Source organism: Abrus precatorius, unplaced genomic scaffold, assembly GCF_003935025.1.
Source record: "Abrus precatorius isolate BTA unplaced genomic scaffold, Abrus_2018 Scaffold2, whole genome shotgun sequence".
Taxonomy (NCBI): domain Eukaryota; kingdom Viridiplantae; phylum Streptophyta; class Magnoliopsida; order Fabales; family Fabaceae; genus Abrus; species Abrus precatorius.
Genome location: NW_020874362.1, coordinates 3367378 through 3391094, shown reverse-complemented (window position 1 = coordinate 3391094; position 23717 = coordinate 3367378). Strand labels below are relative to the sequence as shown.

General features: G+C 35.7%; 3 protein-coding genes across 4 annotated transcripts; 1 reads left to right on the top strand and 2 right to left on the bottom strand.

Moving 5' to 3' along the window:
- The first annotated feature begins 8663 nt into the window (after nucleotides 1-8663).
- On the top strand, nucleotides 8664-16293 carry LOC113858639 (probable disease resistance protein At5g66900). Of its 2 annotated transcripts, none has more exons than XM_027491357.1 (6): nucleotides 8664-8884; nucleotides 9071-9700; nucleotides 10261-10661; nucleotides 13827-14173; nucleotides 14948-15156; nucleotides 15235-16293. In XM_027491357.1, exons 2-6 carry the CDS (start codon nucleotides 9076-9078, stop codon nucleotides 16059-16061), a joined length of 2409 nt encoding a protein of 802 aa, XP_027347158.1. In that variant the 5' UTR covers nucleotides 8664-8884; nucleotides 9071-9075; the 3' UTR covers nucleotides 16062-16293. The 2 variants fall into 2 exon arrangements, with proteins under 2 accessions (XP_027347158.1, XP_027347157.1); XM_027491356.1 differs by having other exon boundaries at nucleotides 8720-8884; nucleotides 8977-9700.
- A 5022-nt stretch (nucleotides 16294-21315) lies between these two features.
- On the bottom strand, nucleotides 21316-21855 carry LOC113858230 (uncharacterized mitochondrial protein AtMg00860-like). Its single transcript, XM_027490758.1, has one exon. The coding sequence runs from the start codon at nucleotides 21853-21855 to the stop codon at nucleotides 21316-21318; it is 540 nt and encodes a 179-aa protein (XP_027346559.1).
- A 903-nt stretch (nucleotides 21856-22758) lies between these two features.
- On the bottom strand, nucleotides 22759-23145 carry LOC113858229. The gene has a single exon (XM_027490757.1). The coding sequence runs from the start codon at nucleotides 23143-23145 to the stop codon at nucleotides 22759-22761; it is 387 nt and encodes a 128-aa protein (XP_027346558.1).
- Nucleotides 23146-23717: the final 572 nt, after the last annotated feature.

Here is a 23717-nt window from a genome sequence, read left to right as displayed (position 1 = left end):
TCCTATGGGCCCAAAGAGCATCCTCCAAAAATTTGCTCCAATCCTTTCTATTGGGGTGGACTATCTTCTGCAAAATCTGCTTGATTTCCCTGTTAAAAACCTCAGCCTGCCCATTAGTTTGGGGATGATAAGTTGTAGACACTCTATGCACAACCCCATACTTATGAAGCAAAGCCTGCATGCTCCTATTGCAGAAGTGGCTTCCCCTGTCACTGATAATGGCTTTAGGCACACCTAATCTGCAAAAAATGTTGGATCTAACAAAATCCACAACAACTTTGGAATCATTAGTTTTGGTGGCCTTAGCCTCCACCCATTTAGAAACATAATCAACAGCTAGTAAAATGAATGTGTAACCAAAAGATGCAGGGAATGGACCCATAAAATCAATACCCCAAACATCAAAAACCTCACAGAAAATGATTGGTTGCTGGAGCATCTCATGCCTGTGTGTAATGGCCGTCCCTGCTCTTTCACACTGCTCACAGGTGCTAGAGATCTGATGTGCATCTCTGAAAATGGTAGGCCAGTAAAACCCACTCTCCAACACCTTCCTAGCTGTCCTGTATGATCCATAATGTCCTCCCACAGGTGAACTATGACAAAATTGAAGCACAGAATGGATCTCCTGATCTGGAATGCACCTGTGGATTACCTGGTCACTGCAAAATCTCCACAAATAAGGGTCATCCCAAACATAATATTTAGCCTCACTTTTCAGTTTGGCTATCTGTGCTCTAGATGCATCTGGAGGAAAGACACCTGCAACCAAGTAATTCACAATATCAGCAAACCAAGGAGTAATATCATGTAACTGCATCAACTGCTCCTCAGGAAAATCATCTCTAATAGGAAAGGAATCAACATTCCCTCCCTCAATCCTACTCAAGTGGTCTGCTACCAAGTTCTCTACACCAGTCCTATCTCTGATCTCAACATCAAACTCCTGAAGGAGAAGCATCCACCTGATCAATCTAGGTTTAGCATTGGGCTTCTTCAACAAGAATTTCAAAGCTGCATGGTCAGAAAACACAATAATCCTAGAGCCTAGCAAATATGAACGAAATTTATCTAAGGCAAATACATTAGCTAGAAGCTCTTTCTCAGTAGTGGTGTAATTAACTTGAGTTGCATCCAACGTGCGAGAAGCATAGGCTATAACATGAGAAAGTCTCCCAACCCGCTGAGCTAAAACAGCTCCAAGTGCAAAGTTGGATGCGTCACACATGAGCTCAAAAGGAAGCTCCCAATCAGGTGGCTGAACAATGGGTGTAGTGGTCAGCCGCCTCTTCAGCTCCTGAAAAGCTAGCTGACAGGGCTCATCAAAAACAAACTCTACTTCCTTCTGCAGCAGCTTGGACAATGGTAATGCAATCTTGCTGAAGTCCTGTATAAACCTCCTATAAAAACCTGCATGTCCAAGAAAGGAACGCACTTCTCTCACAGAAGTGGAGTAAGGTAGAGAAGCAATGATATCAATTTTAGCCTTATCAACCTGAATACCCTGACTGGAGACTAAGTGACCCAAGACTATACCCTGTGTGACCAAAAAATGACACTTTTTAAAATTTAACACAAGGTTAGTTTGGATGCACCTATGTAACACCTTAGATAAATTCTCTAGGCATGCATCAAATGAAGAATCATAGACAGTAAAATCATCCATAAACACCTCCATGCAACTCTCCAAAAGGTCAGAAAATATACTAACCGTACACCTCTGAAAGGTGCCCGGAGCGTTGCATAAGCCAAATGGCATCCTAGTGTAAGCAAATGTGCCAAATGGGCAGGTGAATATGGTCTTGTGTTGGTCCTCCGGTGCAATATGAACCTGCATGTACCCAGAAAATCCATCTAAAAAGCAGTAATGGGATTTACCTGCCAGCCTTTCCAATAGCTGATCGATGAATGGAAGAGGGAAATGATCCTTGCGAGTAGCCTGGTTAAGTCTCCTGTAATCTATGCAAACTCGCCAACTGTTTTGAACTCTAGTTGGAACCAACTCATCATCCTGGTTCTTCACCACAGTCATCCCAGTCTTCTTTGGGACCACCTGCACAGGACTAACCCACTTACTGTCAGAAATAGGATAAATAATACCTGCTGCCAGTAGCTTTGTGACCTCCTTCTTCACAACATCTAGAATAGTAGGGTTGAGTCACTTCTGTGGCTGTCTCACAGGTCGAAACTCATCCTCCAATAAAATTCGGTGCATACAAATGGCAGGACTAATTCCAGGAAGATCAGCAAGGGTCCAACCAATGGCCTTCCTATGATCTCTCAAGACCTGCAGTAATCTCTCCTCTTGATCAGATTTGAGATCCCGAGCTATAATGACAGGAAGTCGCTGGTTGTCCTCTAGGTAAGCATACTTCAGATGTGCAGGTAAAGGCTTAAGCTCTATTGATGGAGATGGAGCTAGATCAACTGCTGGTAGTGAATCATCTACTGGTGTAACCATATCTGCTGCACCTGCAACATCAACACTACAAACAACACACATAGAAGAATCATCACAAGCACATGATGGGTCAGTAAGGTCTGAGGAATCAGCAAACAAATCATATAAATTTGTACAATCATCAACAAGTAAATCAATAACATCCAAACTGAAAACATAATGGTTTTCTGTTGGGTGTCTCATTGCCTTAAAAATGTTGAACTGCACCAAATTGTCACCAAACTCCATAGAAAGGGTCCCTGCATGCACATTTATCTTTGTTCGCACCGTCCTCAAGAATGGTTTCCTAAGGATCAATGTAGCATGGCTGGGCAGGTCATCCTCCATTTCTAGAATATAAAAATCAGCAGGGAAAAGGAGGTCCTCAACTTTGACAAGAACATCTTCTACGACACCCAGTGGCTGCACAGTGCTCTTGTTTGCTAGCTGGACTACAATTCCTGTAGGAATCAAATCTCCAATCTGCAAGGATCTAAAAACAGATGCAGGCATAACATTAATTGAAGCACCTAAATCCAGCATAGCATTTGTAAAAACTTCATCTCCAATAGTGCAAGGGATGGTGAAAGTTCCTGGATCCTTGCACTTTTGTGGCAACTCAGGGAGCAAGTTTTGTGGAATGATTGCAGACACATTTTTATTCTGGAGGAGTGCAGAGCCATTTCTTCCCATGCTCACTCTCTCATTGCCCTTTAGCTTCCTCTTGTTGGTACACAATTCCTTTAGGAACTTTGCATATTTTGGAACTTGTCGGATGGCGTCAAGGAGGGGAATATTTACTTCTATTCTGCTGAACATGTCCAGCAACTCATTGTCTGACTCTGGTTTTTTTCTTGCTGCTGCTGGTCTGCTCGGGAAATGCAACGGAACATGTTTTTCAGTGGCACTACTCTCATTTTCAGAATCTGGTGTTGCAGCTACAACTGCTAGTAACTCTTTTCCACTTCACAGGGTAATAGCACTCACATTGCCCTTTGGATTCATGACTGTTTGAGAAGGCAAATTACTGGAGCCTTGAGACTGAATTTGACTCACTTGAGTGGCTAGCTGTCCAACCTGAATCTTCAAATCCTGGACGGTTGCTTGCGTGTTCTGTTGAAACTGCAGGTTGTTTGCAGCCATCTGTTGCATCATCTCTTGGAATGATGGCTCACTCCTTTGTGCAAGAGGAGGTGTTGAAGGTGGAGGTGGCTGTTGCCTGAATGGAGGCTGATATTTGCCTACAGCAGGTTGAAATGAAGATTGTTGACCTTGTTGCTGCTGCCCCCATTTCAGGTTTGGATGATCTCTCCAGTCCGGGTTATATGTCTGGGAGTACGGGTTATAATTCTGCTGTTGGTGTGGAGATCTATATTGCTGCTGTTGGTTGGTGTAAATTCCAGAAACATTCGCATCCGTCTCTTGCAGGGTAGGGCATGAATCTGTAGGATGCTCAGTGGAAGTATATATCCCACAGACTCTTGCTAGCTGCTCACTTACTGGATTCACTTGTTGTTGGCCAATTGCCAAATGCCTCACCATGGTGGTCAGCTCATTGATTTTGTTTTCCAGCCTTTGATTTTCCACACCATGAACAGCACCAGTACCAGCACCAAGTGCTATCTCATTCACTCCCTTAGCGACTCCTCTGAATCCGAATTGTTGAGTGTTGGCTGCCATGTTTGTAATAAGCTGTCTCGCAGCCTGTGGTGTCTTGTCCATCAATGCTCCTCCACTTGCTGCATCTATCATGCTCTTGTCCATCAAAGTTAGCCCTTCATAAAAATATTGAATTAGTAATTGCTCACTTATCTGATGGTGAGGGCAGGTAGCACACAGCTTGTTGAATCTCTCCCAGTAGTCATACAAGGTCTCTCCATTCAGCTGCCTTATACCACAAATCTCTTTTCTTATTGCAGCGGTTCTGGAGGCAGGGAAGAATTTCTCCAGAAATAACCTCTTCATTTGATTCCATGTGGTGATTGTTGAAGGTAGGAAGTAGAGCCAATCCTTCGCAACACCATCCAGGGAGAAGGGGAACGCCTTCATCTTGACATGGTCTTCAGGCACTCCTTGTGGTCTCATGGTGGAACACACCACATGGAACTCTTTTAAATGCTTGTGAGGATCTTCACCTGCAAGTCCATGAAACTTTGGCAACAAATGTATAAGTCCAGATTTAAGCTCATAAGAGGTTGTTTCATCTTCAGGATATTGGACACACCATGACTGATACACAACATTAGGTGTGGCCAATTCCTTCAAAGTTAGCTCAGGATTATCAGTCATGTTCTCCCTAACAACAGGAATAACAGTAATAGTTTCAGAATCACCAAGTAAGCTACCACTACCACTGTTTTTGCTAGATCTTATCCTCCGAAGTATTCTTTCTATTTCAGGGTCAGGTTCATGCAATATAACAGGGTTGGCCCTGGTCATTCAAGGTTAGAACCAACAAGAACAGAAAATACTCAATGAATGCACAAAGTCAGTTTACAAAGCAAGTACCATCAAAATGCAAGATATGAATGAAGGGGGACCATGATAAATCTCTTTTTGGTATGGGAAAACACCACAAAAATTTTCAGATTTTTTTGAATTGAATTGCTATGGGAACTAGAAGCCTAAAGTCAAGAAAAATAGGTCAATAAATACTGAAAAAAAAAAAACTTTTAGAAAACAAGCAATTTTTGAAATTCTGGGCAGCCTCAACCGGCGGAGCGGGTTGCATTGAATAGGAAATTTTTTTCTACCCCAAATGCATATGCAAAGCTCAATTCTGAGTTTTCTAGCAAAAGTTATGTCACTTTGAAGTTTCGCAAAAATTTTCTCGGCCACCAAGATGTATCTTTTTTTCTATAAATGATTTTTGCAATCTACCAACTCTAAACACTAATAGACACTAAAAGAAATATGGACACAAAAATTCAGATCAAAATTCAATCTCTAGCTATTTTTTTTTTGGAATTTTTCAAAATCGGATGAATAGTGCATGAATAATGTGTGAACAGTACGTGAACAGTGCACGATGAACAGTGAAATCTGATAGCAATTATGCAGCATCTATGTTTTCTATTCCTACTAGTCCTCTGTTTTTCGCATCCAGCCACACACAATTGACAACAATGGCACCAATCACACAACTAAACACTAAAAACACGAATTAAATCTGCAAAACTAAATGTAATAAACAAAAAAAAAAAAAAAGACAAACAGAATCCCTACGACGAAAACGAAAACGCCCAAGAAAATGCACACGAAAACACAAACAAAAATACACACGAAAACGCAAACGCAGAAGAGTGAATCACAAAAACACACAATCACAGAATGATGAAATAAAAACAAAATGACTTATGTCCCCGGCAACAGCGCCATTTTGATAACCACGTCGTAATGGTATCAAACAAGCTAGATTTTCTCAAAAATTTGTGCAATACAAGAAGTAAACCTAGGTCATCTCTCAAGGACATAAAATGCATTTTATTTTTAGTTCCATCATGCAATTTCAAATTAGATTGGGGGAGGATTTGTTTTGAATTTAAACGATAAAATAACAAAAACAAAAATTAAGGATTATGAAATTCAACCAATTCAAGATCTCAATCCCTACAATGCAATTCTCATCGTTCACACAAATATAATCCCAACGAATTTCCAATCACACTAATTCAATGCGCATCAACAACCCTAAAATCTAAATCTAGATTATGAATTCCATCAAAACAAGAACCGCAATCGCAAACCCAATGCTTTAACAAATTTTAGAACAATTGATTGATTAAATTAGGTGAATCTAATTAATTCAAATCTGAAATTAACCTATTCTTTCTATTTAGGATGCAACGAAAATTCCATATCATGAAAAACGTAATTAACCTAATTAGAAAAGAGGAAGGAAAGGAGGAATTCGATAAAACCTATTTTGAAACTCGAATGCAATGTAGTTTTTGAAACCTTGAACCGGTTGATGAATTAGCCTTGCTTCATAATCATGTTGCTCGACCAATTAGAGAAGGGGATGAAGTTTCCGAAAAATAAAAGAGAGGGAGACGAGAGGAATCCTTACGAAAGCTTTTATTTAAAATTCTGAAAATTAAGGCTAAAAAAAAAGGAAGAAGATCCCCACGCGAAATCATAAACCCTATTTAAAGACAAAATAATTGGGCTTAATTAAGGCCCAACTTCCTAACGAGGTTCCTAAAATCCTAATTAAGTAATGTCAACAATAAAACCAAATTTTGAAAAATTCATTGCAGGACCGCAACATTTTGACGCAGTTTTGGGCCTGAATATGTTCGAACTGGGCTTTTCTCGCAACAGAGAAGTTGTAGATCTCTCTCTTATCTTTCCAGGGACACCAATTTTTTCCAATTCCGAGTAGTGTAACTCCAGATATGGTCTTTTCAAGAAACTGTGTCAAAACAAGAATTTATGGCGGGAATTAAGAAAGATTTAAATTTAAATCCTAAATGACTTACCAACACAAATCTAAACTAACACATCAAAATAATATACTAAAAAGACTCAATTAAATCGAAAACATAGAGAGAAAGATGTATTAAAATATGACTATCAATATAGAGGTTAGTTGAAAGTCTTATCTACTTAACCATAACTAGACCTAATATTTCATATGCAGTTCATCAAGTTGGTCAATTCATGTATCCTAAGCATCTTCATCAAGAGGTTATCTATCACATCATGTGATATCTTCTTGACATTTCTATTTGGTGGTTATTTTTCCCCACTAGCTTATCTCTACAATTGATAGCATACTATGATGCTGATTGGGCTAAATGTCCTAATACCTGTTGTTAATCTACTTCAGGATGATGTATATTTTTTTCGTGATGCCTTAATTTCTTAGAAATGTAAGAAACAAGAATGTGCTTCAAAATCTTCTACTGAGGTTTAATATCATGTTGTGTCAAAATTATGTGTAGAAATTGTTTGGCTTTCAAAATCTTTTATCAGAGCTTGGCTATTTATAGGTTAATGTTACACTTCTTCGTGTTGATAACACAAATGTTATTCAAATTGCAACTAATCATGTGTTTCATGAACACACTAAACATATTGAAGTTGACTATCATTCTATTCGAGAAGAATTGGATAACAAAGTTATTTCTTTTCCTTGTATATCAACAAATCTACAAGTGGCACATGTCTTCATAAAAGCTATGACTAGGTAGTGATACCACTTTCTTGTTGGAAAATGGCTGCTGGTTGACTTACTAACCTTAATTTGAGGGGAAATGTTAATGGCTACTAGAGTCTATAGGACTCTGCCCCATAGCATGACTTCATCTTATCCAAATAAAGGAACTTTAGATTGCAAAAATCATAGTATAGACTCAAATAGGTTAGTAGACAGTGGTATGCTACGCTTAGCATAACCTTACTAGCAGTTGGTTTCATTGAATCTTTAGGTGATCATTCTCTTTTCATTAAGCATGCAAGAGTTTCATTTAAACTTACCCCAACCTTATTAGAACTTGACATTCCACTTGCAGGAAATGATTTTGGTGAAATCCAATATGTCAAAGAACATCTAAATAAAAAATTCAACATCAAGAATTTTGGGAATCTTCGTTATTTTCTTGGCCTTAAAATCTCTAGATCTTCTTCTAATGTTCTAGTTAAGAAGAGAAAATATTCTAAAATTATTGAAAGATAGTGGAATGCTTGTTGCCAAGCCTGCATCAACCCTTATGGAGCCCTCTACCAAATTGGTTGACTCTTCAGGCACTCCCTTACATGACCCGAGGCTTATCACATGTTAGTCGGTAAGTTAATGTATCTTACTATTACAAGACCAACTTATCCTTTGCCACTCAATAATTAAGCCAATTTCTCTCCAAGCCAATGGATTCCCATCATCAAGCTGCCATGAAGATCTTTTGATATATCAATGGTTCTCCCCCTCAAGGCCTATGTTTATTTATAATAATACTTTTAATAATGAAAATCAGATAATTAAATGATTTTTTATTTCTTGATTTAGAACCGCGACTATGTTTTTTGATTGAGAAAGTATTGCTTTTGATATGCCGAATTATTCAGAGCAGGTCTTATCTAATGTCCATACGGCAACGTTAAAACGCATGTGAACACTGGTCATTGAAGTTGTCGTTGAGCACACTGACCCGAATGCAAAGTGAATAAAAAATAGCGTTCAAATTGAATCATAGTAAAGGGAAACTTCTATGTTGGTGAGCACATAACAGGGCTCGGCTGAGACCAAGTTAAAATGTGGGGTAAAAACCCTTTAAATCCAAATACAAGAGAAGAGAATCTTTATTAAGATTAAGCAACCTATTCAGCCATCATTTTCTACATTCTCTGTTTAGGGTGAGAACAAAAACAGCGGGCATTGTAGATGGCTTCAGATTCTCCAACTTAGCTGCGTTTAATTAATCTATTACAGTTTACGGCATTTTTGTGAGTACTTTCTGTCCTGTTCGTTATTTTCCCAAAAAAGTTTACGTTTAACTTTGTTTTCTAATTTTTATAGTAACCTTCCTTTTATGTAGCTCGCCTATGTTTGTTTGACTCAAACTCACTCACCAGCTTTTAGATCAAAGTTTCTGATTTTGGGTACCGTTGATTATTTTTGGTTCTGGGCAGTACTCATGGCTATGGTTCGAGAAGCGGTTGTTCGAAATTCCGTGGGTGAACTGTTGAGTGCTGTTTTGGAAACGAAGGAAAGGGCGGTTAAATTCAGATCCACCCTGGAACACTTGGGAGGTACTCTGAAAGCAATAGAACCATTGGTTAACCAGATAGATGTTACAAACCAGCTAATGGATCGGCCAGCGGAGGAAACACAGAAGATGATAGATCGGATGAAGAGTGGGACGAAGCTTGTTCTAAAGTGCAATAAAGTCAAGTGGTGGAATTGCTGTTATAAGGTCTATTACCAAGAGGAGCTTGAAGCATTGGATGAGGAAATTAATAGGTTCTTTAATTTAGATATGCAAGCTCGGATAGCGAGGAGTAGCTTGGAGACCTTGGTGCAGGTGAATGAGATTCATTCAGAAATTAGAAATTTTGTTCCGAAAAAGATTGGGTTAAGGGGCGTGTGTTCGCCTCCTGAACCCCCTGCTTTTACTGTTGGCTTGGAAGTTCCTTTGATGGAATTGAAACTCAAGTTTCTGCGGGAGCAGCTTAGTGTCTCCGTGCTCACCATCACCGGAATAGGAGGTTCGGGGAAGTCAACGTTAGCTAAAGTCTTATGTTCCGATCAGGAAGTCAAAGGTACGAATTCCCACTAACTATTATTGCTGTTGGTACCGTTGGAATTAAATCATATGTGGGTTCTTTGGGATAAAAATTTAAGAAACACGTTCTATCGGTACTTGTTATACTCATCCCTTGTTATTTCGACCCAACAACACTATTATGCTAGTGTGTCTGTTTTTTTTAATCTAAATCCTACATAATAAATTTATACTAAAAAATAAGATAAAATAAACACATAAGATAGATTTATGACAAATAGTGAAAATAAAATAAGGTATAAAATAATATCATATTATATCTTTTTATCGTGTTTATCAGATAAACCAGAATGTATTTCATCATAATACTATTATTGTTAGGATCAAGCCAAAACATGCCACTTCGTTGCCAACATGTTTTCACTTGTTCATGTAGTAAAACATGCAAGAGGATTAAGAGCTTTTGAAAGACTGAAATGCATACAAATCATAGAAAAGCATTCTTGTCCTGTTTTGCATTTTAGTTATTTCTACTTGTTCTAGTCGAATAAGATAAACTTGAGTTAGCAATACTCTAAATGTGTAAGATTTGGGTAGGTAAATTCAAGCAAAACATCGTCTTCATCACATTTGGGAAAACGCCCAAGATGAGTAGCATAGCGCAGAGACTGTTTGAACACAATGGTTACGCTGTACCAGAGTTTCAAAACGATGAAGATGCGGTTTTCCAATTGGAACGTTTACTAAAAGAAATTGGGAGAAGCCCAGTGTTGGTGGTCTTGGATGACGTTTGGCCAGAATCACTGTCACTTGTTGACAATTTTTTGTTCCCAATCCCAAACTACACGATTTTAGTGACATCAAGATTCGCAATGTCGAGATTTGGCCCTCCATATGTGTTGAAACCCCTCAATGAGGCTGATGCTATAGATCTATTTCGCCACGAATCATCCCTCGATCAGACCACCTCCAACGTTCCCGATGACGTTGTCAAACAGGTGCTTTCTATTGCCCTTTTATTATGTTACAAAATCTATGCATTTAATTTTAATGGTAAGATACGATAAGAACCTCTCTTATTTTGTTGGTTATTGAAAACATATGTAGCGGGAAATTTTAATTTGAACGTAATAGATGCCTTAAAAACTAGAGAATCAAATACTTTGATTTGACTCTTTATTGTTTAAAAATCAGGAATATTAAAAAACTGATCTGACAGCTTCATAGTGATTCTAGTCAACACTTTTTCTTGATACTCAAGTTGTTTATTCCAAGTCTTTTCTTCAATAACTCAAACCTAGTTTTAGGAAGTAACTTTGTTAGGATGTCATCACTTTGATGTTCAATTCTACAATAGATAAGATGTACTTCTTCATCTTTCTGAACTTCTCTTAAAAAGAAAAACTTGATTTTGAAGTGTTTTGTTTTTTCATAGAACATTGGATCATTAGCAATTAAAGTGTTATCTTGGTTGACCGCATATATCTATGTGCTTTCTGTTTGTTCCATATGCAAGTTTTGAGTTTTCAGATTCAAAGAGCTTGGTTCACAGCAGTAACAATAGCTACATATTCTGCTTTTACTGTTGATTGAACTATAATTTCTTGTTTTTTAGAACACCATGAAAAAACTCTAGAACCGAACATAAAACAATAACATGAGGTGTTTCTCATCTCATCAACACATCCTACCCAATCACTATAGAATAGTCAAAGAGATTGAAACTTTTAACTTGACTTAATCTTATTCCATAATCAACTATTCCTTTAACATATCTAAGAATTCTTTTTGCTCCTTAAAAATGAATTTCTGTAGGACATTGCATGTACCTTGCTAGTAAACTCACAACATACATAATATCTAGCCTGGTTGTTGTCAAATATATCAAGCAACCCATTAAACTTCTGTACACTTCCATCAACCCTTGCAACTTCCAAATTTCTCCTTTTGATTCATTGGAGTTGGTTTGCAATCCTCCATGTTGAACTTCTTGAGAACTTCTTTTGCATATTTTTCTTGGCACACAAATATCTCATTTTGCTTTTGTTGCACTTGCATACCAAGGAAGAATGTCATCTTTCCAAGGTCTGTCATCTCAATTTTTCATTAATTTCTTCTTTGCACTTTTCAGTTAGCACCTTGTGACTTCTTGTAACAAATAGATCATCAACATAAAGAGATATCACAATTATTTCATTATCAACCTTTTTGACATACAAGGCAAATTCACTTGGACTTCTTACAAAGCCTAAGTACCCTAAGTGTTCATCAATTCTACTATACCATGATCTTGATGGTTGTTTAAGCTCATATAGGCCCTTATTCAGTCTATAAACCTTTTCCTCCTGTCCTTGAACAATAAAACCCAGTGGTTGTTCGACGAAAATTTATTCCTGCATGTATCCATTCAAATGGCTGACTTTATGTCCATTTGATATATGACACAACTATTTTGTGCAGCAAGTGCTAACAACAACCTTATAGTATCCAACCTAGCTATTGGAGCAAAAGTTTCAAAAAAATCTGTCCCAAAAATTTGGGCATATCCCTTAACAACAACTCTTGCCATATGCTTGTTTACAGAACTATTAAGATTAAGCTTGGTTCTATAAACTCACTTGACTCCAATAACTTTCTTATGATTGGGTCTTTCCACAAAATCCCATGTTTGATTTTTTTTAATCATCTTCAACTCTTCTTTCATTGCATCTATCCACTTTTGACTTCTTGTTGTTGTTGAGATCTGCATATCCTATCCACGTGCCCTAACTGACCACACTTACAACATCTTATGTCTAGCCTCCACCAGAAAAGGATGATTAGCTTTTTTACAATGAGGATAAGGTGGATAAACTTGAGTGTTGTTGCTTTGATTGTTGTTTTTGTTGTTTGCAAAACCTCCAGCTTTATTACTATTGTTGATTTGCAACTTGGCTTGAAAGGCACCCTCCATAAATCCTTCTTGCATTATAAGCCTTTTTTACTCTTGTGCCTTCAATGCATGTAACACTTTTGCTAATGTGATTGTACACAAATCTTTTGTATTAGTTAAAGTAGCTATAGAAGCTCCATACCTTTTTGGTACTGGTACAAGAAATTTTTGTACGATTCTAATCTTGTTGGCAATGCTAAGCAATCTGTCCGAGTACTCTTTGATTATTTTAGACTCTTTAATTCTTTGTAACTCAAATTTTCTTATTCAATTTAGCACATGCATGGTTCATATCCTTTGATCTCTTGCATATTCTTCTTTAAAATAATCCCAAATCACTTTTTCTATTTTGAGAGTCATGATTCTGGTGAAGATGGTCTTTGAGACACGAGCAAATAGACATGTCTTTGTCTTCTTTGTTTTTTATTTTTATTTTTATTTTTAATCTGGGCCATGGTGAGATTGTCTGGTAGCAAAGGAACATCATAATCTTCTTCCATGGTTTGCTAGAGATCTAAAGCCTCCATGTAGAATTCCATTTTCACAGCCCAAAACTCACAACTTTCTCCATCAAAGATAGGAGGAACAATATGTGAAAAAATTGCTTCAGCATCCATTTCACAGACCCCATGCAAAAACAACTCCGATTACTAATTGTTGGTTATTAAAAACATATAAAGGGTTGAAAAAATTGCTTCAGCATCCATTTCACAGACATTTATTTTATTAAGCTGCAAAATCATATACTTATAGACAAATAAGGGAGATAAAAGTGTAAAAAATCTGCTACATATAAACATAACAAATGCCTAAAAAATAAGGAATCAAATATTTTGATACTAACATATATTTAATTCTCTGTTGCCTAAAAATTAAGAAAATTAAAAAGCTGATTTGTCATCTTTACCGGTCATTTCAGTCAACATGTTTTAATCTTATTTTATTTTTATTCAAATTATAATGTCCACCAATCAAATTCTTAAAAAAATAAAAAATTATTAGAAAATAACTAATTGTTCAAATTATAGTAAATATATTCTTAATAAAAATATTAATGTTATATGCTTAAATAGAGTCGTAACAAAATCGAAATTTCGAAACAATAGCCATCTCACTTACAATTTCTTATTTCATTTACTTCTGCTAATTATAACAGAAAGCTGAAGTGGTAAACGATAAGTGTTTTTATTGTAATTTCTCATTTCATTTGATCACGCTAAATAAATCACAGATAGTGAGAGGGTGTGGCGGTTCTCCCTTGGCACTTGTAGTGAGTGGTAGATCACTAAGTCATCAACCACTCTTAGTCTGGCACAGTACGGCGAAGAAATTGTCCACGGGCCATTCAATTCTCGATTCTAGTAACGATGTGCTTCATATTCTCCAAAACACCTTAAATGCCTTGGATTCTAAGGTCATTGAGTGCTTTAGGAACCTAAGCTTATTTCCTGAAGACCATAGGATCCCTGCTGCTGCCCTTGTTGATATGTGGGCACTGCATGATGAAGATGATGTCAGTGCAATGGAGAAAATCTATGAGCTAGTCAACCTAAATATGGCTGATATTGTTGTCACAAGGTATGACCAGTGGTTCTTAAAAGGTTTGACATGTGGTATAATAATTGTTTTAACTTTTAAGGGTGCTTAATTCCATTTATGCACAAGAAAGAAAGCTGTTGAATACCTGAATTTGTTAAATTCTGTTCTTTGCATGGCAACAAGAAAGAGATAAATATCACATTGAACTTATGTCTATGTTCAATCCTAACCTCTAGGTTCTAGGTTCAAGGTTCAAGGTTCTTTAAGCAAAAATTCTACCTTTCACATTCCCCATCATCCAAAACTCTCAGCACTTGAAAAATGAGCATTGCATAGGTCCTACACAAGTCCACAACCTAGGATTAGTTTTTGACATTTGAGCTGTTGTCAATATCTCAAGATGCTTTAAAGTAATAATAGAAACTTGTTCTAATTAGAGTTCAAAAGACAACGGTTATGAAATTCAATGTAATATTTTTTATTGGAAAGTGGAATATTGCATTTTTCTTGGTGATTTTCAATGCATTCTAACAAAAAAAAAATATTTATCAATTTTTAATCAATATCTTTGAAGAATTGGCTTAGAAAACTCTAAAAAAAAGACAACAAAATTAGTTTCAAAGTTATTTCAATATTATCTTGATTTTATGCTGATTGATCTCTTAGGGTCAAACTTGAAAATTTGCAAAGAACTTTGTGTCCGCGCGCATGTAAAGTGAAATTTAACATCCTTGAAACAGGATTATTGATACTTTCTGTTGTGGCTGTGTTTTTCATTCAATTAAGAGCAACTAAATTCATTTTATTGATTAGGAATGTTGAAAGTGGCACAGTTGACTACAATTACCACTTTGTCACACAAAATGGTCTTCTTCGAGATCTAGCTATACTTCAAACAAGCCAGGAGCCAACAGAGAAGATGAATAGACTAATTATTGACATAAGTGGAAACAATCTTCCATCATGGTGGACTACACAGAATGAGCATCACATTGCAGCCCGCATATTATCCATATCAACTGGTTTGTTCATTTTTCTGTCTGCATGATACACAAGTTGTGAGAGTGTACATATTCACTAAATATTGGACTTTTTTGCAGATGAAGAGTTTGCTTCAGAATGGTGCAACTTGCAGCCGACTGAAGTTGAGGTTCTAGTGTTGAATATTCGACAAAAGAAGTTCACACTACCTATGTTCATGAAGAAAATGAATAAATTAAAAGTCTTGATAATTACAAACTATGACTTCTTTCATGCTGATTTAGAGAATTTCGAGTTACTTGATTGTCTACCTAGTCTTAAACGAATCAGATTAGAGAGGGTTTCAATTCCTTTCCTTAGCAAGACAAGAGTGCCGCTGAAGAATCTGCAGAAATTCTCCTTTTCTATGTGCAATGTGAATGAAGCATTCAAAAATAGAAGTGTTCAAATTTCAGATGTGCTGCCAAATTTGGAGGAAATAAACATTGACTACTGTGATATGGTGGAATTGCCAACCGGCTTCTCTAATGTTGTGTTCTTAAAGAATCTAAATATCAGAAACTGTCATGAGCTTTCTGCACTTCCTGATGAAATTGGAAATTTGGTCAATTTGGAATCACTAAGGCTTACTTCCTGTACTAGTTTAGTAGAATTGCCAGACTCAATCACAAGCCTTCAAAAACTAGAATTTCTTGACATCTCTGATTGCACAAGCCTTAGTAAGTTACCTGAGAACATGGGGGAGTTAAGTAATTTAAAAGAGCTCAATTGTAGAGGTTGTTTGGGATTGAGCGAGCTTCCATACTCAATCACAGACCTTGAAGGTTTATTGGTTGTGGTATGTGATGAAGAGACGGCTATGTTATGGGATCCTTTAAGAACAATCCTTCCTAATCTAAGAATTAGGGTGGCCCAAGTTGATTTCAACTTAAATTGGCTTTTATAGTTTTGCATCCCAACTCTTGAGTTTGGCAACACAATTAAGAGGAACAAAATAAGAATAACTGTCGAGAAGCTAAGTAAAAGAACCTTGCACATAGTTTGGGTCTGTTGTACATATTTTGCGAGGCAAATATCCTTCAAAATTATTATGAGCTTGTATTCTGATTTTCTCTACAGTTTTATAGTGATTACCTTTGTAATAGTAAGGTCTTTTTCTTGATATTTTAAATAAGTTGAATGGAATAATATATAATGTGATAAAAATGAATAAAGTTTTCACATGTTTTTTCAAAACTGAATGATAGAATAAAAGAAATTTCGCAGTCCGTCGCTTAAATACTTTATATCGATGGAAGGGAATGGAATGCTAAAATGATAAAATTACTGTTCTCATATTGTCAAACACATTAATTATTAGAATAATATGTATTTCATAAGTCAGTTAATCCGTTTTCATTCGTTGCCCCTACTTTGATGGAGAAACGAAGGAGAATGGAATAACTTGTTACTTGATTTGTCAATAGAATTAAGTGATAAGGATCAAAACATTTTGCCAATTGGTTCTTCGTACCAACAATTCCTTTTATATAAACTGTATGCGTATATTATTATAAGCCAATGATGTTCTCCACCCAGAGAATATAATAACTTCTCTAACCTGGCGTTAAAACTTATGTTAGAAATTAGAAAATGTACTTACTTTAACATCTAATTATGATTTATCTTAACAATAATAAATCATGATAGATATAATAGTTTATGATATCATGATAGACATAAGGGTCAAGTTTTATTAAATTGTTACAAAAATTTGAGCACTTATTTATTTTAAAAAATTGAACTTAGATTGCAATTTCCATTTAATTTAAAAGAATTTGAATTTAAGTAATTTATTTGACTTAGAGATTGAAATAAAGATTCTTCTTAATTTTTTTTATTAAATTTCTTGATTTCAGGAGTTTAATGAGAATGAAAAATTTGATTCTAATCCATTTTTACTCAAGCGAGGGATCGCTTGTGAGAGAATGCGTGAAGCAAACTTAGGTTTCTATCTATTTTTTGCTCTAATGAGAACTCTTCACTTGAGTAATAATACATTTCTAGCTTAAACAAGGCTTTTTAACGAGAATTCATTTACTCTAGTTTTAAAGAAAAAAAATTCATAAATAATTAAAATTAAAACTTATACAATTAGTGGTTACTATCAATTTAAAAAATTAAATACTTTTTATCTTTAAAAAAATGAATAAAGAATTACTATTAAATATTTTTTTAAAAGTACATAACTTAAAAAAATAATTTTAATTAACTTTATACTGTATGACTTATGTTTACTTTTCTCTTAAAAAATACATTCTCACCAAATACATTTCATAACATGGATAATTTTTATTCATTACTAATGTAAATATAATTTTCAGTATTATAGTCTTATTACACCATTTAAAAGACTTTGACCATAATAATAATAATCTTAGACTACAAATTATTATTTTTAATGATTATATTACTCCCAGTATTAATAAATAAGATTGTATAAACTACTATCTAAATTGGAAAAAGATCTTCTTACACCACTGTAAGTTAAAAAACTCTTACACTCAATCTGAACCTTTCATTTAACTTACATCTAACGGTCAGTAAAGTAATAAATTATAATCTGTTAGATGTAAATTAAATGAAGGACTCAGATTGAGCGTAAGAATTTTTTAGACTTAAATTGACGTAAGAAGACCCTACCCCATCTAAATTATTATGTCTAGAAAATTATTAATAATCTAATGTAAAATTTTAAACTTATCAAAAAACTATATTTATCTAATTTTAATCAAACTAGTTTTAAATATATAATCAAGCACAATTTTTTAAGCAAAATCATGTTAGATCTTAGTAACATTAGAAGTTCAAATAGGTAACATCATTTTATTTTATTTTTGTCAAATCATTTTTTTCTCTAAGTGTAATTTTCATGTTAGACGAATTTTTGTTTGATTTATTAATTAAAATAAGGACTTTCACTTAATTATTTACAGATAGATTGTGCAATAAAGTTGGTCAAAGTTATGATAGGAAAATTTTCGAGCATATTGCACATGGTTCAATATTTTTGCCATAACTTAAGAAATACTTAATATTTTAACATGGGACTAGTTTCTAAATTTCAAGGACTCATTTATCTACAACTCTTATGAAGTAATTAAGTTCAAATACCCTATAGAATAATGGCAGTTTGCAATTTACAGTGAGTGTTTCCAACAACGCTCAACTACACTAACACTCTAAACATACCTTAGTAATTTGACTATATCTCATGCTACACATAAGCTATTGACATGAAACCAATTTCTAAATTTCAGGCCTACAATTCCTTACAACTTTAATGTAGAAGTCAAGTCCTAATTTTACACGTATCAATCCCAATAATTTAAAATTCGTGGCTGTTGGAATAGGGCAATCTCTTAAGGTGACAGCTAGGACACCTGATAGTAAAATGGGCATAACCTAAGTTACAAATATCGTTTGATATGAAACCAGTTGCTAAATTTTGAGAATTTAAAGGGTTACAACTTTCATGAAGACATAAACTCCTAATTCGGTCCACAAAAGTCCCAGAATTTTGTGGACAGAGACGTGCGAATAAGGATTTTTTTTTTTTTTAACTCAACCATTTTTAATCATCCACTTCAAGCATGATTCTAGTGTTCTCGGTGTAAAACCACAACAACAAAAACATGATAACACTCTTTCCATTCCTATTCAAGTGTAGCCAAGTAAGGCGAGAAAATAAAAATGCACCATTTTAAAAAATAAAATTATACAAGTGTAGAGGAGGATGAGAGGAGTAAACTTACCTCGTGGAGCCCCTCAAGAAAAACAAGGTTTAACCCTCAAATAGAGGCTTGAAAATGAGATAATTTGAGGAGAAAAATGGAGAAAGGCACCTACGGGAAACTTGTTGCAGAAGAAGGTGGATTTTTTTTAACATTTTCTCCCTCTCCTAATCACTTTTAAAGTCAAATTTAATTTATTTATTATTATTTTTTTGCTAGGGTGCCCAAAAAATAGGCCAATTTGGGTATTTTTTAAAAAAATTTAAAAAAATTTCAGAAAATCACAAATATAAAACTTTAAAATCACTTTGACTAATTCCTAATAATTTAATTTTTAAAATTTTGAGAAATGTTTTGTCAAAATTCAGCAAATCAGGAGTACTGAGAATTAGGATATTACAACTCTCTCCCTTAAATTAAATTTTGTCCTCGAAATTTGCGTACCTGATGTGAATAATTGAGGATAAGATTCCTTCATCTTTCCCTCTAACTCCCAAGTAGCATTTTCATCTCCCGCTCCACTCCAAATAACTTTAACCAAAGCAATTTCTTTTCTGCAGAGTTGCTTAATTCTTCGATCAACGATTTGGATAGGTGGCGTTTCATAAGTAAGATTGTCTCTCATTCGTACAATGTTCGACTCAAGTATATGAGAAAGGTCTGAAATTTACTTTCGTAATTGTAACACATGGAAGACATTGTGGATGTTGGAAAGAAAGGGGGTAGAGCCACTTGGTAATCTATTGGACCAATCCTCTTCATTATTTGGTATGGGCCAATGAACTTGGGCGTGAGTTTTCTTGACTTCATTGCTCGTCCAACCCCAGTTGTAGGCGTGACTTACAAGAATACATGATCTCCTTCTTGAAACTCCAGAGGCTTTCTTCTTTTGTCACAGTAACTTTTCTTTCGACTTTGAGTTGCTCTTATTTTCTCTTGAACTAATTTAATCTTCTCTGTGGTCTATTGCACCAATTCTGGACCTATTAGTTAGTTTTCACCTGTCTTGAACCAACACAATGGTGTCCGACATTTTCTACCATAAAGAGCTTCAAACGAGGTCATTCAAATGCTAGCGTTATTATTGTATGTAAATTCAATTAGTGCAAGAACTTATCCCAGCTTCCTTTGTGATACAACACGCAAGCTCGTAGTAGGTCCTCCAAAGACTGGATGGTCCACTCTGATTGTCCATTAGTCTAAGGATGATAAGTAGAACTTAGTTGATGCTTTGTCCCAAGAGTTTGATGTAAACTTATCCAGAACTTTGAGGTAAAACGCGAGTCTCTGTCTGATACAATACTAACATGTATGCCATGTAATCTTACCACTTCCTTAATATATAACTGAGTTAGCTTCTCCAAGGAATAATAAATGTTGATGGGAATAAAATGAGCAGATTTTGTCAATCTGTCAATTATTACCCACACAGAATCGTGACAAGTTGGCGTTTGAGGTAATGAAGTTACAAAGTCCATAGCTATGTTATCCCATTTCCATTCTGGTACATCTAATGATTGTAACATCCCTGAAGGTCTTTGATGTTATACTTTGGCTTTCTGACACACCAACCAGGCTGCAACATACTCTATTACTTTCTTTTTCATTCCAGGCCACTAGAATAGTTTCTTCAAATCTTGATACATTTTCATTGTTCTGAGATGAATGCTCATGTTACTCTTATGTGCTTCCTCCAAAATGGTCTTTTGCAATTCCTGGCAATGAGGGATACAGATTCGTCCTTTGAAACTCAAGATTCCATCTGTTCCTTCCACAAATTTTATTTCTTTTCCTTTTTTTTATTTAATTCCTTCTTCTCACAAAGGAAAATGTCCTCAGATTGAGCTTCTTGTACTTGTTGTAGAAAATCATTAGTGATCGTGAGAGTACCACATACAACACTTTTGGGACTGAACTCTATTGCTAAATTCAGACTTTGAAATTCTTTGATCAATTTCATTTCTCTTATCATCATAAATGTTGCATGTAAAGATTTTCTACTAAGTGCATCTGCAACTACATTCCCTTTTTTGGGATGATACTGCAATTCAAACTTATAGTCCTTTAAGAATTCTATCCATCGTCTTTGATGCATATTCAATTCCTTTTGATCAAAGAGATATTTCAAGCTCTTGGGTCACTATACACTATGAATCGTGCTCCATACAAATAGTGTCTCCAAATCTTCAAAGCAAATACCACTGCAGCTAATTCTAAATCATGAGTGGGATAATTTATCTCATGCAGTCACAGTTGTCGAGAGGCATATGCCACTACTTTTCTATCTTGCATCAACACACAACCCAATCCTAACTTAGATGTGTCACAATACACTTCAAAGTTCTTGTTAGGTTTTGGCAAAATTAACACTAGTGAGGAAGTAAGATGGCCCTTCAATTCTTGAAAGCTAGTCTCACATTGTGGAGTCTACGCAAAAGGCTGTCCCTTTTGTGTCAACTTGGTTAATGGGTAGGCCAATCGAGAAAAACCTTCAATAAACCTTCGATAGTATCCCGCTAATCCTAGAAAACTCCTTATTTCAGTGACCGTCCTTGGTTGTTCCCACTTCAAGACTGCCTCAACCTTAGTTGGATCAACAACTATTCCTCCTTTATTAATGACATGCCCAAGAAAATTTACTTCAGTTAGCCAAAACTCACACTTAGACAATTTTGCGTACAATTGCTTTTCCTTCAAGATTTGTAGCACAATTCTTAAGTGTTCAACATGCTCTTCTTTGCTCTTTGAGTATATAAGGATGTCATCAATGAATATAACTACAAACTTATCTAGAAAAGGATGAAAAATTTGATTCCTATAACCCATGAACACAGCTCCTAGTACCAAATCAATACTGAATTCTAATTCTCGTTCTGGGGGTAATCCTGGGATATCATTAGGTAAAACATCAGGAAATTCTCTCACTATTGGCACATCAACTAACTTTTCTTCCTCTCCTTCTGCCATTAAAGATATTATAAATCCCTAAACTTTTTCCTTTAAGAGAACATCTTCGTAGTTGGCACTTTGAATCCTTGACTTTTTAGAATTGTTGTACTCAAAATCTCTAAACACAATAGTCTTCCTACAAAAGTCTATGATGACATGGTTGTTAGATAACCAGTCCAATCCCAAAATAACCTCCAATCCTTTTAGAGGAAGGCAGAAGAGATTCACTATAAAGTTTCTACCATCTATACTAGTAGGACACTCCCAGCATGCTTTAGCAGTGGTCATTACTCGGGGTATGAACAGACAAATTAAATGGCAATGCTATGGTAGGCAATCCCAATTGTTCCACACAACTACTAGAAATAAATGAATGCAATGCACCTGAATCAAATATCACATATAAAGGGGTGTCTTAGATGATACACGTACCTCCAATCATCATGTTAGAAGGAGATACTTTTTCTTCGCTCATTGCAAAGAAGATACTTTGGCCTGCTAGCCACCCCTCCACTAGGATTTTTGATTGTGGTGGTTTCCATTGCCTCCATCTTCTTCCTTCTTCACCATCAGGCAATCACAGGACATATGCCCAAGCTTGTTACAACTAAAGCATATTAACTATTTTACTAGGCAATCTTTCCTGTAGTGTTCTCCTCCACAAGCAAAGCATTTTCCTCTAGGTGGGGCCAACATATAGTTTCCACTAATACCATAATTCTGAGAAAGCTCAGTTATGGGTCCCCTTTGACATTGTTGTCTCTGATATGGTTGGCCTTTTCCAAACCCTCTCCTTTGATTGCGTTGAGGCCCATAGTTCTTTGTCACTGAAGTCTCAAAACGGTGTTCTTGGAACTTAGCAATCCTTGCTTTATGGTCTTCTTCAAAAATCATGCATCTATTCACTAATGTTGGAAACTCCTAAATCTCTTGCATTTTTATGGCTTCCTTAATCTCAAGGCGAAGTCCATTGACAAACTTCACACACCTAGGCTTCTCGTTGATGGCATTGTGGTAGTGGGGGTGATACCGTGAAAGTTCTTCAAATTTTACTGCATACTCTCCTACATTCATGGATCCTTGCGTCAATGCCAAGAACTTCATTTCTTTCTTCTCTCGAACATCTTCTGAAAAGTACTTCTCCAAAAATCTCACTTGAAACAAGGGCCACGTAATGATTATGCCTTCCCTCTCCAACCTTTGTCTCACTCCGTCCCACAAATACTCAGCATCTTCTGTTAATGTATAAGCAGCAAACACAATGTTGTCATTCTCTGTGCATTGTAGGGCACGAAAAATCTTTTCCATTTCTCTGAGCCAAACCTGTGCACTTTCTTGATCATATCCTCCCTTGAATCGAGGAGGGTTCCTCTCTCAAATAAGTCCAATCTTCTCAAGACATCTTCACCTTGAGGGACACGGTCCTGTTGCACCGAGCTTATCGGTCCTGCTCCATTGCAGCAATTAATTTCTCCACTGAAGCAGCTAATCCAGCACCTCGTCCAACCATTGTTTCCTATTCACTGCATCAAATTCGACTAAGTTATCAAGAAATCATCATTGATATTAAATCATGGTAATTTCCTACACACAATTCACTACAGGTAGTGCATAACAGTATAAGTAGACCTTTCCTTAGGCTTAAAGGGCCAAACTACTCTAATACCACTAATTGTAATATCCTACTTTACAGAAACCTTTCATTAGAAGAATAATGATTTATTTTTTTTTACATTTTATAAAACCAATAATTTTCCCTTAATATGTAATATCTATGTATCAAGTCATTAATCACAAAAATAAACTTTAACATGCAATCCTCAATATATCATTTCTGAATTTCATCATTACATACAATATTCAAGGTAAACATTCATGAG

Bases quoted from the DNA above. Each gene is read 5' to 3' on its own strand.
- LOC113858639 (XM_027491357.1), top strand. From the start codon at position 9,076: ATGGCTATGGTTCGAGAAGCGGTTGTTCGAAATTCCGTGGGTGAACTG. The intron at 10,662-13,826 runs GTGCTTTCTATT...AATAAATCACAG, and splicing joins CCGATGACGTTGTCAAACAG to ATAGTGAGAGGGTGTGGCGG. The intron at 14,174-14,947 runs GTATGACCAGTG...TTTATTGATTAG, and splicing joins GCTGATATTGTTGTCACAAG to GAATGTTGAAAGTGGCACAG.
- LOC113858230 (XM_027490758.1), bottom strand. From the start codon at position 21,855: ATGGCAGAAGGAGAGGAAGAAAAGTTAGTTGATGTGCCAATAGTGAGA.
- LOC113858229 (XM_027490757.1), bottom strand. From the start codon at position 23,145: ATGGAAAAGATTTTTCGTGCCCTACAATGCACAGAGAATGACAACATT.